Raw genomic sequence first — 17,232 nt, 5'->3', positions numbered from 1 at the left:
CTTGGCTGCCTAGCCATCCCTCCAGCCTCGTATTTACACTCTTTTAAATCATACATTTTAGTCAGGCAGTGGTTGGCACATGCCTTTAATCTCAGCACTCAGAAGGCAGAGGCAGGTGGATCTCTGTGAGTTCAAGGCCAGCCTAGTCTACAGAGTGAGTTCCAAGACAGGCTCTAAAGCTACAGAAAAATCCTGTCCTGAAAATACAAACAAACCAAGACAAAACCCCATACATTTTAGAGGCTTAAGATGTAGCTCAGTTGGAGTGCTTCTCATAGGCACGAATCCCTGGATTTGCTTCTTAGCACCCCATAAATTGAGTGCTGGTGGTGTACACCATCATCCTTGGGGTTGTAGAGGGGTAGGGGAAGGCACAATGCAAAGCCGCACACCCTGGGTCTGATCCCCAAATGAACACCAGCACGGTGTGTACCTGTGATCCTCACATTGGAGAAGGCAGAGGCAGGGGGATCAGAGGTTCAGTCGTCTTTGGTTACATAGTGAGTAGACCAGCCTGGGACACACCAGACCTTTTCTAAAAAGGGGGGGGGATTAAGGGTCTTCAGAGAAGTTGCTGCCCTTAAAAAACCGAAGGCAGAGCCCCTCCTGGCTTCAGCCATGCTGAATCCCCAGGGACCATGGTTTTCCCACCTGGAAAGTTGGCTGGTGGGAGGGCTCGCTGGTATATTTCATTTTTTGAGTGTGACTTTTCTTTTCTTTTCTTCTTTTTTTTGACCCCTAAAGGAAGAGAGTTTATAGAGCTGTAGAATGCAAGGTAGAATAGAATAGAATAGAATAGAATAGAATAGAATAGAATAGAATAGAATAGAGGTTGAAAGGTAGACAGCTTAGGTTCAAATCCCAGCTTCTCCACTTACCGACTCTGTTACTTTAGGGAAATTAATTAATTAACCTCCTGGTTTTCTCACAAAGGGTTGATAATTTCTTCTTTGTGGGGTCTTACTAGTTTCAAACAAAGACCCCAGAATTGGGAGGTTCACAGGACAACAGCACATGGTACCCCATTCCTGGAGGCCAAAGATTGTTGTGGGTAGGCCGATTGCTTCCAGGAACAGGGAGGGAGGATGAAGTGCCCACTTCCTGACTTTTGGTGGCTTGTTGGCAGTCTTCGGCGTCTCACGATTATGAGAAGTCCCTCTACCTTCTTCTGTCCTGGGCCTTACCCCTGTCTGTGTGCCTGTCTCAACTCCCCATTTTATAAGAACACTATTATGTCGTTATTCTGCTCCTGTGTGACCATGGCCAACTGTACCTGTAACATTCCAAGGATGAATCCAACATACAAATCCGGGGTCAGGGGAAGCAGCTCAAACCACAATAGGGTTGATTGTGAGAGCTACGTGGGATACTACAGTGGAGAGCTAAGCACAGTACCCAGCTCAGGGCAAGCACTCAGCCTTCCTGTCCTCTTCCACCTGTTGTTCAGCAAGCGCTATGGCGACTGCCATGTTCTCGGCTCCTTCCAGGGCTCATGGCCTGCTTCTCTCTGGGACCAACTGCCTGTGCTCAGAGCGGCCACCAACGTTCTAAACGATACACTCCCCCATGCTGTTCTTTTTGTTTAAAAAATAGGTAGTTTTCTCCCCTGCCTTGAGGAAGTAAAACCTGAAAGCTTTGGCGGGTAGGTATCAATTCACACAAATTGCTAAGCCGCACTGTTTGGATCTCTCGGATGCATCTGACAGCGGGAGTGGGAGGCGGTGGATGTCTGAGCTGTGTGTTGTCTCCACTCAAGTCTAATTGCGTTTGCATCAACGTCTCAGACACAGGGTTTTGAGATCTCTGGTTTTCCTGTTTTCTAAAAAATCATTTGTGTGTGTGTGTGTGTGTGTGTGTGTGTGTGTGTGTGTGTGTGTGTGTGTGCGCGCATGCCACCACACATATGTGGAGGTCAGAGGGTAACCCCAGGCGTTGGTCTTCTTTCCACATTGTTGGAGGCAGGGTCTCTTGTTCAACAGGCCAGGCTAGCTGGTCCACGAGCTAGTGACACCCCCACCTCTGCCTCCTATATCACCGTAGGAGTCCTAGGATTGCAGACATGTGCTCCTGTGGCTGGTTTCATGCGGGTTCTTGGGGATTCAAACTCAGATCTCTGTGCTTGTGGGACACTTTATTCACTGAGCCCCTACCCCCACCCAAGACCTCTAGTTTTGGAATGAGAAGCCTGGAATGTGGTTCTAAGCTGCGTTTACCAGACTACTACACTACGATTACTTATTCCACCAAGTATTCATTCCATAGACTAAGAGCCAAGTCCCACTCCGAGTCACAACAACCATACCTACATGACTGTCATTGGCTCACTGTCTGAGGGAGGAGGCAGGCTTACATCCTAACCGTGTGAGCTGGAACCATACTGCCCTCGAGCACTCATATGGGATGGCGGTGTTCTCGACCTCCCAGGTGTCTTATCTGGTTGCTCAGCCCAGGTATCTTGTAATGCAAACCCTATTTCCTCTCCAGCCTCTGCCCCACTTGGCCAAAGTCAGCTTGAAAGAGGAGCTGGGAATATCATCTGCGCCAGCCAGATGGGTAGCCTGGACTAACCTCTCCTCACCACCTGTGCAGTCTGAGTACACCACTTATATGTGCTGGGCCTCTTTTTATAATCTATCACAGGAGTGTTCACTCCCTCACTCATTCATTCTGATACTATTTAGCAGACATCTCCATGTCTGTGTCTAAGATATTGCAGAAAACCCAGCAGGCAATAACTAAGTGAGCCATGTTATGTCAGACGGGAACCACTGGGGACAAGGACAGGCTTGGGGCAGTGAGTAGATGGGGGAGGGAACAGCAACTCCATATATGGTATCAGGAGAGTCCTGGCTAGGAAGCTGATGGGAGGGAGGGTAGGGACATAGGCCATGAAAGGGAGGCCAGGTCACCAGCACAGTATGCTAGACCCTGTGTGGGTCTGATCTCAGCCTATCGTCTTCTTGTGTGCTGCATCCAGAACTGGGGTGCTGCCCAGCTGCAGTGGGCGTCACCTCCTAGACAGTGTGACTGCGTTAGAGGAAGGGCGATGGTGACTCGGAAAGCTCAGTTGTTATTACACTGTCTCTGGTTGGCAGTTACTGACTGGAAAATGTTCTTGCTGGTATGAACTTGCAAGGCCACGGGAGCACATCTCATCCTGATCAGGCCTGAGATCTGAGCCCCAGGAAGACACCCATGGGAGCAATGAGAGACTGGGGAAGGGGAGGCCTCACAACTTGGGTAAATTCCTAACACTGTCACAGCGAGGCCTTGGGAATCATTCTTGACGGATCCATGAATGTCAATGAACTTCATGTCCCAACGACCTGCCTACTGTCAGCTCTGGTTAGCGACTGGGTTGAAAATGGCTTTTTATGCCCAGAGGCCCCGAAAGCACGGGTGAGGAAGAATTGTTAGATTTCTCAGTTAACAAAGTGATCAGAGGAAACACTGACGGCTGGACTTACCTAGAAGTGCAGTCCAGTGGACACAAAGCATCCTGGTGCCTGAGCACCCCAGAGATGACAGATGCTGATTCGTCAGAGGAGACAAATGAGACTCAGCTGAGGCTGGGGGTATCAGGCAAGGGTACCAATGAGATGGGCAGACTGAGCAGGAGGGAGCCTTCCTGAGTTCCCATCTCAGGTAGGGGAAGCCAGGGAGAAGATTGGTGCTAAATGCAACACCCAAGATAGCAGTTAGGTGACAGGAAACCTTCTTTCTAGGAAATGCTTGATTTACTGTAGAAACACCTGGCGATCTTAGGCTGGGTCCCCCAGAAGCGTAAGGAAGTGACACACTACAGACACGCTCTCAGAAGGACGCCACCTCAGAAGCGGTGTGAGGGTGTTGGGCTCCTGCCTAACCCTGGACCAAGTCAGCCATCCCTGCATCTTCAGGAAGGATGGGACTCTCAGGCATTGAGCCCTGAGGCTCCCAGGTGGGAGCTATTAGCCAGGCACCTGCAGCATCTGGGGGATGGGTTAATCCAGCCAAACCCTTCAAAGGGAGCCCAGGGGACCTGGGTGGGGGGTGCCAAGAGCACCTGTGTGATTAGGCTCGCGCATAAAGCTAAGTGGTAATTCTCAGGGCAGCTGGAGCCAAGTGGCATAGAGCCAGACAAGAGGCAGGTAGGTGACAGACGCCTTCCCACCTCAGCACAAATTCCTAGAGTGAGCAAGCAGCAGAAAGCTCAAAATCACGTCCCTCACAGGCAGACTTTGTTTTGAGACTGATCACTGTAACCTTAACAAGGGCTAATCGCGTGGCTTGACATTGAGAGGATTGAGTGTATGTGAAGTGCACAGCCCATAGGTACACAGTGACACACTGCGTCCCCCTTGGAACAGCACCCATAACAAAAACTGCTGTCAGGGGGCACCGGACACGAGAACATTACCAAGTAGGACATATTTCCATTCTGCAGATGAGGAAATTGAGGCCCAGACAGTGCAAATCTTCCCAGGTCACCTAGCTCTACCAGGCACTTACACTGCACTGGTTAGTCTCTTGGACTGACTCCATGGCTACAATTCCAGTTCCAGACTGCAGGGGCTGTCCTAGGCAGTTTCTTGTGTTAGAGGGGGGCTGGTTCAACAGCACAGACAGGGGGAGACTGGTTCCCAGGTCGCCTTCTCCATTAAGTGTGTGTGAGTCCCTGTTCTACTGTGACAATATAGTTCAAGATGCCAGGGGCCAGTGCGGGGCAGGGGAAGTTCTGGAAGGGATTTTTATTGCTCCTCAGTGTTGGCCAAGGAGGCTTCTGAGTGGGACCCTAGAATGGAACACTATAGTGGCTTGGGAGTGAGCCAGGTCCCTGGGACAAGGTTGATTTTTCTAGGCTGCACAGCAGACTCATCAAACGTCAGAGCTTCAGACAAGGTCTGGAGCAGAAGTCCAAGACTATATGATCTGAACCGGATCATACAGTGCCAGGACAGAGTCGGGGCTGGCTGAATGACAGTCCCCAAACCATCAAGTCTTAGGTGGCAGATACTCTCACTCCTGGATGGAGTTCCTGAGGTGGTTTCTTGTCTCAGTCAAATGTGTTAAGACACAAACAAACCCATGCCTCTGGGCTGAATGAGGGCATCAGATACAGGACATAGACATGTAGGTCCTGTATTGGAAAATGAAACAAGCCACCCATAGGATCACACAGGTAGGAGAGATGGGCTAACTCACAGAGATGGTGTTTAGATGTGTGTGTGCACATGTGTATCTGTGCATGTGTGCTTATATCTATCTATACATGTGAACCTATCTAAATGCACACGGGGTGGGTGTGTCAGTGTGGACTTGCGTATATGTCCGAATGTGTGTATTGAGTGGTGTGTGTGTGTGTGTGTGTGTGTGAAGTAAACTCCTCATCTTCAGGATGACAGCTGGTCTGGCCCACAGCGGCATGGGACAGCATGTAGTTTGAGTTCACTCTGCATGCTTTCCAGGGGTAATCTGTTGCTTTCCCTAAGTTGTCCACTACTTGGGCTACTGCATGTTATAGGTACCACTTATTAAATATGACGAGTTTTAAAGAATAACCAGAAAAGATTCCGGGGAGAAGGCTCAATTGGAAAGGCTCCTGCCATGGAAACATAGGAGTTATGTTCAATCACCAGCACCTATGTAAAAAATCGGATATAGTGACACACACTTACAGTCCCAGCACTAGGGACACGGGGACAGGCAGAACTCTGGGGCTTAGTGACCCAGACTTGCCTGAATCTTCAGGTCAATGAAAGTCCTTATCTCAAAAAACCAAAGATCCTAAGTCATGACACCTGAGATTGATCTCTGGTCTCCACACATGTGTGGCACACATACACCTGCATCTAGACAAACACACGGCTCCACCAACACCCACACACAGATTAATCTGAAAGATCCTTTTCATCACAGCAATAGTAGCCCCGACTAAGACAGGCCTATGGGTGGAACGAGTTTGAGTGAGCATGGCCCCATAGGGTTTGAAGGCTTAGTAACCAGGGAGTGGAACAATTTGGAAGTATTGGATTAGGAGGCGTGAACTTGGAGGAAGTGTGTCAGTGGGGATGGGCTTTGAGGTTTCAAAAGCCCAAGCCAGTCCTAGTCTCTCTCTCTCTCTCTCTCTCTCTCTCTCTCTCTCTCTCTCTCTCTCTCTCTCTCTCTCTCTCTCTCTGTCGCTATAAAGCTCTCAGCTCCAGAGCTATGCCTGCCTGCGTGCTATCATGCTCCCTACTATGATGATAATGGACTAACCCTCAGAAACTGAATATGAGCCCTCAATTAAATGCTTCCTTGTATAATTGTTGCCTTGGTCATGGTGTCTCTTCACAGCAATAAAACAGTGACTAAGACATGGGCCCTTACTAAGAAACCAGTGAATGAGAAGTTCTGGGCATTGCATTGCTTGGCACTTGAATTTCTTCTCATGGCCTCTTTTTTCTTTAATTGAAGTGACATAGATATACATATATATATATATATATATATATATATATGTATATATATATTCCTAAATATAACTACAACCTGCTCAGTTTGTATAAGGTAGTTTTATGGGTGTATTCGGAGCTAAGCCAGCCTCCTCTCCACCAGACCCCACTCATACCACATCCATCTGTCTACCCAGTCAGACATCACACATCCTTATCCAGGATCTTGCCTGTCAGTCTGCCTGATCATCCCCTCCATCACCCTCCCCATCCCTCCAGATCTAGCCCAGGTTCCACATCCGACACCCTGACCTACTCTGGGCACTCTTGGCTGCACAACAAGCAACCTCTAGGCTCTGCCAGGCCCTCACTGCCCTCCCAGGTCCCATAGGCCTTGCCCATGCCACAGCCATTTGGTATTGGGTATCTTAGTTACTTTTCTATTACCATGACAGAACACCATGGCCAAGGAAACTTATAAAAGAAAGTGTTTGATTTGGAGATCATGATTTCAGAGGATTAGTGCGTGAGAGGTATGGTGGGGGGCATGACAGGCAGGCAGGCAAGGCACTGGGGCAGTAGCTGAGAGCTTAAATCTGACCCACTAGCATGTAGGGGAAGCCCCAGCCAATCACCTTGCTTGTAGGGCAGGGTCCCCTGAGGATATTTTTTACTAATAAATATTGCGGATGTGATCCCTGCCTTCCCTTCTGCTTTCCTGTTCTCCGCGGGAACCTCGGTTCTGTAAGTCTTTTCCTTATTAAAGCTGAATATTTTATTATAATTTCTGTCTGCCATTCATTTATGCCGTAACATTTTGGCGCCCAACGTGGGGCTCTTTGCCTCCACCCTACAAGCAAGGTGATTGGCTGGGGCTTCCCCTACACGAGCATGAGACAGAGGGGGCATCGGGACACCAACTAGAAGTGTCCTGGGCTTTTGAGACCTGAAAGGCCATCCATAGTGACATACCTTCTCCAACAAGGCCACACCTCCTAATCCTTCCCAAACAATTCCACTAACTGGGGACCAAGTGTTCAAATACGTGAGCCTATGGACGTCATTCTCATTCAAACCACCTCAATATAACCAATTGGGTTGCTCTTCCCTGGGGAAGACCATGTCTCCCACTCCCAGCATTCCTTAGATGCCTGTAGCTCTTTCTGTAGGGCTGAGATCTCATGAATCACCCCTCCTCATCCACACGGGCATATTTGGTGGTGGTGTCCTTGCTCAGACTGTGAATTTTAACACCGCTCCTGGAAGAGCCTCAAGTTTGGGTGGAAATCGTGCTCGAAGATCCTTCCACTTTCAGAAAAATGTCTGGGGAGCACTCTGTGAGCTTCTGAGACCAACGCAGGGGACTCCAGCCTGGGATTCACCCCCATGTGTTCAGCAGAGGAGGTTCTAGGGGAGGAAGAATCCCGGGGCTCCTGATGCGTGAATACCGCACTGCATCTCCAGGAGCCAGAGGTATGCAGATGCAGCATGCCTCTATCATTCGCATGCAGTGGGGCCATAGATGGCCATTTCTGGGGCCTCCTGTCCCCACACAGGAGAAACAGAGCTTGGCCGCAGGCTGAGCTGGATCTTTACAATGACATTTAGAGAAGGGATTTCTTCTCCAACATACCAGCTAGGCACCCAGGCCCAGCTCCCAGCAGACTGCACACGATCAATCAATTGAGTCACGGATATAATTAATTTAACACATTTAAATGATTTTCTGTATAGTAAACATGCTGAATGAGGGTGACCCCGAAGAAAGTGACTGCCTGAGAAACGGAGATGGTGAGAGGGTTGAAAACGCTTCGGCAAGCGCAGAGCGCGTCAGTCTCTTCCCACTTGCTTCCTCCTCCCAACCCCTCACTGATGGCTGAACTCGGCCTTCTGCCGCCTCCCTGGGCCACAAAGGTACTTTCTACTGCATCAAAGGATATTGTATTTCCAGCAATCCGACGATAATTTTAATGAGACCTGTCTGCAAGCCAGAGTCAGGTGCGCCTTAATATGCAACAAAGGGACAAGGGGAGGAGAGAGCAAAGGGCCAAACGGAGTCAATTTGCAGCCTTTCTTGCCTGAAGAGGACTCACGAGGGCAGCAGTGACAGTGGGCAGAGTTGGTGGAGGCATGGGGGGGCGTCTGCCAAGCCTTGGTGCTGGGGACCACGAGGGAGCCATATCCCCCCCAGATCAGTGTCACTGATAACATGAAGGTGCTGGCTCTGCGGAGTTTTAAGGGTGTGTGAAGGTCTGCCATTTGCTGAATTATGACTCAGACTGGTGCAGGTGTCAAGGAATTTCCCATTAGTAAGAAATTCATCTTCGAGCCCTGGAAAGCATTTTAGCCCGTCTTAGCTAATTGCTCATCAAGTAGTGATTATTTGGCTTAGATGACAGGGTACACTTTGCAGGGGTTATAAATGAGCTCCTGCGAAGCCGCGCCAGGCGCCAGGAGCCAGGCGCCAAAGGGCCGGCCTCTGGGCTTAGAGACGCAGCAGAAAGGCTTCTGGGCTTCAGCCGAGCTCCATCAGCCAGGCGGCACTGGGTGTCATGAACTCAGTCTACCAGCGAGAAGCTTAGTGGAGGGTAGGTAAGGCAGCCCTGCCCATCCCCTCTTCAAGGGTGAGCAGAGAATGTGCCCAGTGAGGGGAGTGGACCCGATTGTTTGCACTGGGAGGAGAGGCTATGGGGAGAGGTTTCTCTGCTAACCCAGAAGCTCATATAGCCCAGGCTAGCCCTGAACTTGTTCCGTAGCCATGCATGACCTAACTCCCGAGTGTTGTAATTACAGGTCTGTGCCACTAGGTGCGACAGACATGATGCTGAGGATTGGACTGAGGGCTTTATTCACACTGAGTGAACACTGTACCAATTGAGTCTCGCCCCTAGCCTCTTTTTTCCAATGTGTTTAAGGCCCTCACTATGTAGCTGAGGCTGGTCTCAAGTTCGCAATCCTCCTACCGCCACCTCCCAAGTGCCTGGGTTACAGACGTATGCCGCCATGCCTGGATTTTAGTAAGTTTTACGTAATGGGCTCTGAGTGTGATTTTACAAGGGGTTCTGAGGATAAAGGCATCTCATTAAGCCACGGTTTGAGAGACGCGGCTACAGTTTCCAAGCCTGAATCTAGGCTGTGCTGCAAAAATGTACTTGGTCAACATCTATACTGAGCCTTCACGTCTGAACGTGGGAGGAGATGTCCGCGTTTAGATCCCTCTACCTATGGATTTTGGAGACTAACTTCCCTTCAGCAAACTCAAAGCCTCCTTTCCAGCCGGGAAGTGGCTGTTGAGTGACAGCCTGCCGTAGAATCACCTGGAGGGTCGGTTAAGGACCTAGGGTCTAGAGTCCCAGTTAGTGAATCTAACCAACGCTCAGGTAGTGCTGACCACACTCTGAGAGAATGGCTGGTCTATGAGAGTCCTTTGCTTACCATCACTAGAGCTGAGTTCCAGCTTACCTCCCCAGCCCGACCACTGCTCCCACCCAAGGCTCTGTCTCGGAGACCATCTCCTCCCCTAACCAAGCTCCACCTGCCCTCTTACTCAGCTTCCATCTGGTTGGCCAGCCTTGAGTGCCTAGTACTTGCATGCTACTTGAGGACAGACTCAAAGGCTGCCTCTTCTGAGAAGCCTTCCCTGATTTTTCCACAAAGGCCAAAGACATCCTTGTAGGCTGGGGAAGTTCTCCCCCGTGCCAAATGCTTTTAATTTTTCCATGCCAGTGTTGTTCACATGCCAGCCCTATATCTACACTGCCGCATACACTCTGCAAGACCAGCCTGCCATACTACCAGAGGCCTGAAAACATCTTCCAAACCCAATGTTAAAGAAACACACCAATCCCTTCCTCTCTTTGTGCTACCCCATGGTGAACTGATCACTATCTGATTTTGGGTTCAACAGAACACAGAACAGCACTTTCACCCATCACACCCCCCCACTTTAGGCAAAGACTCTGTATTTGCCAGAAAGACAAGAGGCAGACAGAGCACCAAGAAATGCTCACTCATGCCCATCTCCAGGAGGCAGTGCCGTGCAGCCCCAAAGAGCTAGACCTACACCCAAGTCCCAGCTCTTCCTCTGGTTAGTTGTCCTTGTCAGAGCTCAGGGTTGCTTGTTTTAATAGGTATAATAACGCACCTGCTCTCATGGGACATAAAGATGCAACAGGACCATTCGGGACAGTAGCAAGAGCTGGCACTAGACATACATGATGACGTAGAAGCCATGCAATGCCTAGGGTTCAGGGATGGCATGGAGCCTCTGGGTGAGTGTTTGGGAACTATTGAGTATTACCAGTGCTAATCTTCCAGTGTTCATAAGGCATGTATTACCATCTGCATTTCCCCAGAGAAATACTTGAAGCTCAGATTGGGCAATTCTCCCCATCAATATTAGTAGGTGCCACACAAAGAACTTTTATTCTCTTGTACTGGAGCTTGGGAACCAAGGGTCCTGGGAATATTGGGCAAGCATTCAACCCTAGAGCCAAGTCCCCAGGCCTCTTTTTGCTTTCAATTTTGCAATGGTCTCACTGACTTGGTCAGACTGGCCTTGAACTTACTCTGTAAAGCAGGCAGGTCTTGAACTTGAGAACTTCTTACCTCAGCCTCTTAAGTAGCTAGGATTACAGGACTACACCTCCAGGCCTAATCTTTAACTACTTTGTAAAGAGAAGCATTGTCCTCATTTTGTGAATGAAAAGTCTGTAGTTCAAAGAAAGTCACCCCACTCATAAGTAAAGACGCAGGAATTGAACTTGAATTTGGCCCACCCCATCCCCAGCGTGGTAGAGCACACCCACCCTTGCAGACACCTATCCTTTCTTCTTGGTGAGTCATGGAGGTTGTTTCCCCAGTGAAAGAGCCTACCCACCCCACACCTCCTTCCAATATCCCCAGGAAGTTCCTTCCGTTACCCAGAGAAGAAAACACACACCGGCAGGTGCTTAAGCAGCCCCTCTTTTGGCCTTGCATGACCCCAGAGGGCAGTAGGCAAACAGCCCATGAGGCTTGGGAACTGACCGTGACCCCGAAGAAGTTGGTTTCATTCATGGCATTGAGGATGATCCTGCCCAGCGTGTGGTCTGTGTAGTTGAAGTCCTGGATCCGCTGGTGCCTGCTGCTGGCATGCAGGGTCTCCATGGCCCTCTGCAGTGTCTTCGCGATGACCCAGATGCCATCATAGGCGTACCCGTGGAACTTGCTGGGCCCCACACCTGAGCGCTTGCTGTTGTATTCTCTTTCGTATTGCTGTGGAGTCTGGAAGAGCAATGGGGTGGGGAATATCAAGTTACAGCAGCGACTCCAGGGACACCGATACTCTTCCGAATCGGCTGTGTGCCCACCACAAACCTATGCTAGGCTCACTGTCTGTCCTGTCATTTCATTCTATGGTGATTTCCAAAGATGGCAGCCATTACTGTCCCCATTTTACAGACGTGGACATTGAGAGTTCCTGAGTGACAGGGATGATCTAGCTCTGCCTCCCCGGAAGACTAAACAGAGGATGTAATACACCCTAACCATGGAACCTCCCCCCGCCATATTTACAGGGCCTGGATCTGGAGAACTCCTGGAAGCCCACTTACTAAGCCTAGAAATTGAAGCTATATATGCGTCAGCAAAATATTCATTGAAATATTTTCAATTTCCCACCAAAATAAATACAGCTTTTGATCTGAAAGTCAGGGTTTGAGTTCAGCTCTGAAGGCTCCTCAGGGCTTCAGGCCAGACCGTGCATGGGGAAAGCGAGCATTGCTGGGCAGTCCTTCCCCTCCAGCCCCCTCCCTTCCCACTGCCTCCAGTCAGCAGCTCATGGGTTTTCTCTGTCTTTGTCCTCAGCTTCGGGGGCCTCTGAACCACCCAAGAGGTGATCATCCTTAGGAACTGGAGCCGAGCAAGGCTACAGGTCCCCAGGCTCTGGAAATGGCTCTAGCAACTCAGAACACGGTCTAAACGATGTGTCCAACATTTTACCTTCTGGTATGATACTGCCATCTACGAAGTTCACAGTCCAGAACCATGTGGTCAGGTCACAAAACATATGGTTCAACCCCTCAATATTTAAAGCTTCTGACTGATTCTATGTTGGGCTGCATTCATGGCTGTCCTTGGCTGCATGAATATGCTGGGTTGAGATTCTAGAAACTTCTAGTTCTGTGCCCCACAGGACTCTGTAAGGCCCTCTAGGAGCATAGGCCCAGAAGTAAATCCAAGCAAGGGCGATCTGTGCCTTCTACTGGTCACTTCGAACCTCCACAGGGTCTGTGAATAGTTTGACACCAAACCACAGGTAGTCCCCTACTCCTTGCTGAATTTAATAAAAAAATCTACTGGTGATACTGACATCTTGATTGGCCACAAAGTTCTGAAATTGCTCTTTTACTCCGTGCCTGAGTTTGTCCTTCTGTATGATGTCACCCGGGGAACTCTTGACCTCAGCCTGTCCGTGAACCTTTCTCAAATTCCTTCTGACCTCCTCAGTGGGAAACATTATCACAGCCCTTTGGGAAAACCCTCTGAGAGGTCAAATCACTCAGAAATTGGGTTCCTGGTCAGTTTATGCTCAGAAGGGCGCTTAGAGATGGTCACCCCCTCCCAGAACAGCCTGAGGGACCGAGAGTTGCAGAGGCTTGTACAAGTGGGTCAGCTTGTGTGTGAAGTTGTATGGGCCCCCACCCTGTAGCTGCTTGCTGACCTTGAGGTCATTATTGCTCATTGTAAGCTTGTACAACTGTCCCTGGCCAGTAGGCAGGGAAGGAGGACCTGCACAAAGGTCAGGGGGTTTTACATGTGTGGAGTCCATCATGATGAGAAGCATAGAGCCCATCATTCCAAGAAGCAGGGTCTCTGGTAGAGTCAACCAGACAGGTGTCCAGGACTCCAGTCCAGGTGCCTTCAGTTGTGGCCCTGGAGGACTCTGATCTTTCAAGTGTAACATGTCCAGCATTGAGTCCATGGTCCTCCCTCTAGTCTCAGACTCTTCTGGAAGCCCAGTCTGTCCCCACCTGTCACTCATCCCCAGTCACCAATTCTCTATTTGTCTCCCCAAATCTGAGCAGAACTGACTTCAGCTCCTGGGAGGCCAGGGCTTTGGGCCAGCTTAGCTTCGGCATCCACACATCACACAGTGAATTACCTCACATCCCTGTGTGTCCTGACCTCTGTCCAGGCATGGCTACAAAGTGCCAGCACCTTCCCTGGCCAAGTTCACTCCTCCCGGGAAGCTATCCAGCATGAGGTGCTCTCTCTCTCTTCTAGCCTTCCAGGTCTCTACATCCCATGGAGATTCCTCGTACCCCAAGGTTTTTACACTGCTTATGCCCACTGGAAAACTCCCCCGTCTTGGGGTGCTCCACAGCCATGGACCGGAACAGCCCTCCTGAGTTGGGAATCTATTCTTTCTAGCATCTGACATTCTGGTGTGGCCTGTTGGTTGGCCTCTGTTTTTGCGTGCTAGCACTGGAGCCACAGGGTCAGAACATAGCGTGCTTCAGTCACTGAGGGGTTCTCAGAATCACATGACACACACAGGCCTCAGCCGTGCTGCCTGCTAAACGCAGGGATATACCTGTGCACACGTCACAGGAACACACTTACGTATACACCACAGGGCTAAATGCAAGACACACTTAGAAGCACACCACAGAGCTAAATGCAGGGACATGCCTATACACATACCACAGGAATAAATGCAAGGACACACTTATGTATACACCACAGGGCCGAATGTAGGACATGCCTGTGCACACACCATGGGGAAAAGTTCAGGGGCATGCCTATTCACACACCACGGAGAGAAGTGCTCCCTGATACGGAAATGTGCCATGCCCCTGTGTGTGAAGGCACCGTTTTCCTACATCTTCAACAATAGGTGCTTAATTAAAAAAAAATCGTCAGTTTGCCAAGAAAAAGTATTATATTCTCTTAATTTGCATTTTCTTTCTAGTAGAATGAGCTCCTTTCAAATATTGACTAAAAGTTGTTATTACTTCTGAGGTAAATTTCTTCTTTACGCCACATTGCTGCAGTGATAGCCGGGTCTCTGTCAATGGTAAGTCATCTTGCTCTTTTCCCAGTTTTTATTGCTTGATTCTCTCCTCTCTCTCTCTCTCTCTCTCTCTCTCTCTCTCTCTCTCTCTCTCTCTCTCTCTCTCTCTCTGTGTGTGTGTGTGTGTGTGTGTGTGTGCACACATGCCTGTACTGCAGGCTTGCTCGCTGAGTATTGATCTTCATGCACTGAACGGCAGGCATTCTACCCCAGAGATTCGCCCCACCTCCACCACTCCATCCCTCCACACTCTCAGGCCTTGAGTTTGCAAGCCTCCTACCTCATCCTCCCAAGTAACCCGGGCTACAGGCTTGGACTATCATACACAGATTTTTACATTTTAAATGTGACTTGGAGCTAAGTGATGGTCAGTGTTAATTTTCAACTTGACAAAATCTAGAATCACCTGGGAGATGGGCCCCTGGGCGTGCTTGGGAGGGTGTGGGCAGACTTTCCATCTTAGCTGGGATGGGAGGCACTCCCTGGGCCGGCGTCCTGGACCGTATCAGATAGAGAGGTGGAGCTGAGCATGCGTTCATCGCTCTATTCTCCTGACTGCAGTGTGATGGGCAGCTGTCTCCAGCCCCTATTTCTGTGATGTCCCCACCCGCTGTGATGGACTGTGACCTGGACCTGGGAGCCGAGGTGCACCCTTTTCATCTAAGTGGCTTTGTCAGGATGTTTTATCACGGTAACTGAGAGAGAAACCAAGACTGTCTATTTCTTATTGTTAACTTAGCTCTTGGATGGTTTTAAAATATGTAAAAGCTACCTAGATGTGTATTCCTCTATTAGTATTATTATTGTTATTATTTTCTTTCTTTTTTTTAAAAAAAAGATTTATTTATTATATAGTGTTCTGTCTGCATGTATACCTGCAGGCCAGAAGAGGGCACCAGATTTCATTACAGATGGTTGTGAGCCACCATGTGGTTGCTGGGAATTGAACTCAGGATCTCTGGGAGAACAATCAGTGCTCTTAAACTCTGAGCCATCTCTCCAGCCCTTATTTTGTTTCTTGAGGCAGGGTTTCTCTGTATAGCCCTGGATGTCCTGGAACTCGCAAGCATGAAGAGGAATGAGACCCTCTGGTTCCCTTCGTCTTGGATTTCCCTCCCTATGTGTGTTCTCTGAGGCACACAATGGCACCGGAATGGGGAGTAGCCATGTTGGTCAGCTTTCTGTAACTATAACATGATATCCAAGCTCAAAACCATCAGGAGGGAAAAGGTTTCTTTTGGTTGAGTTTGGGAGTTTCAGTTGGTGATTGTCAGGCTCCACTTTTGTTCTGTGGTGAGGTATAGCTCATCAGGTAGGGGGTGTGGTCAACGAAGCCACTAACCTCATGAACCAGGGAGCAAAGAGAACTGTGTCTTACAGTTCCTTCCCAAGGCAGGTCTCCAGTGACCTAATGATTCCCCATCAGGTCCCAACTCTCAAAGGTTGTATAAATTCCCGATAGTGCCCTCCTGGGGACCAAGCCTTTAACACATGGCCTTTTGGGACATGTGTCTAGACTATGGCAGCATCTGTCTCTAATTTCATTTACTCTACCCATCTATTCAGTCAGATGATATTTTAGAGAGTATCCTAGGCTGTCTGGGGCCCTATGAAAGTCAGGGGCTGTTAGGTTCAGATAGACAATGTCCCCGATTTGTTCGTGTTCTTTGACACTTGTTCTCCAGACGGCAGCTCTGTTTTGGGAGTCTGAGGAAATTGTGGGAGGCGGGGCTTTTCTGGAGGAAGAGACAGGCGAGGAGGCGGGCTTTGTGGGTTACAGTTTTGCCCACTTCTAATCTAAGCCTCTCTGTGTGTTTCCTGGTGGGCAGCCAAGACGTGAACAAGCAAGACCACAGGTTCCACCTACCAGAGCCGCAAGCCACTCTGGCTGCCATGCCTTCCCCACCATGATGGGCTACATCCCTCCTGCTGTCAGACAAAGCAGATCTCCCTGCCTTAAGGTGCTTCTTCTCACGTGTGGAGTCATAGCAACGAGATAGTGGTTACTGCAGGGCGGGATGGAGGTCCGAGGTGGACAGACCCAGGATGGGAGGTCATTGCCTACATGTTTTAACTTTCTTGGCGTAATGAGTGTGTGTGTTTGTGTATGTGTGTGTGTGTGTGTGTGTGTGTGATGTTTATGCACGTGTGTCTGTGCACCTGTGTGTAAGGACCATAAAAAAAGCAAGATTATACAGGTTATTTCATTTGGCCTTGGGACAAACACAGGCCTCTATGTCTGCCTCTTATATCAGTTGCTTACAAATCTCTATTTTTTGTTCTACTTTGGTTGTTGTTCTGGGGGATGAGGAACAGAAGCGGCCATGGAGACAAAGGATCTGGCTGTCCACAGGGCTTCTGTGAGTAATGGCTTGAGATAGGACTGGGTATGGGGCCTTGCTGCTTTTCCTCTTGCATCATATCCTGGGCCATTTACCATTCCTCCCAGGTGATTCCGAGGCAAGCTCTCATGACTGCCAGAGACAAGGAATAGCAGCCCTAAAGCTGACCTCTGTTGCTAAATTGACAAGAAGTCCTGGCTATTGTTCTTCTAGAGGTTATGTTTATCACAAGGTGCTAGAAGTTTCTGGAAATAACTTTACATAGACGGTTCCCCTCAATCACAGGCAGGATTTCAGTGTTCTGAGAGGCAGCATTTGGGACGTGGAATGTATTGTCCCTCTGAAAACATGTTCTAGAGAGTGGTGGAGCTCCCAGCCTGCAGGGGCTTACAAAGCTAACAGGCGGCTCGATGCTGTGTGC

The 17,232-nt window shown here is 49.4% G+C and overlaps 1 protein-coding gene across 1 annotated transcript in view; it reads right to left on the bottom strand.

Annotated features, from left to right (window-relative positions):
- The window catches only part of Gabbr2 (gamma-aminobutyric acid type B receptor subunit 2), a 356,062-nt gene that overhangs the window by 128,495 nt on the left and 210,335 nt on the right, over positions 1 to 17,232 (bottom strand). Inside the window, exon 7 of the mRNA XM_075967260.1 lies at positions 11,442 to 11,678. Coding sequence (XP_075823375.1) covers positions 11,442 to 11,678 — 237 coding nt within the window. The remainder of the gene's footprint in view (positions 1 to 11,441; positions 11,679 to 17,232) is intronic.

The sequence above is a fragment of the Microtus pennsylvanicus genome, chromosome 3 (assembly GCF_037038515.1).
Source record: "Microtus pennsylvanicus isolate mMicPen1 chromosome 3, mMicPen1.hap1, whole genome shotgun sequence".
Classification (NCBI taxonomy): Eukaryota; Metazoa; Chordata; class Mammalia; order Rodentia; family Cricetidae; genus Microtus; species Microtus pennsylvanicus.
This window is presented reverse-complemented; position numbering and strand designations above follow the sequence as displayed.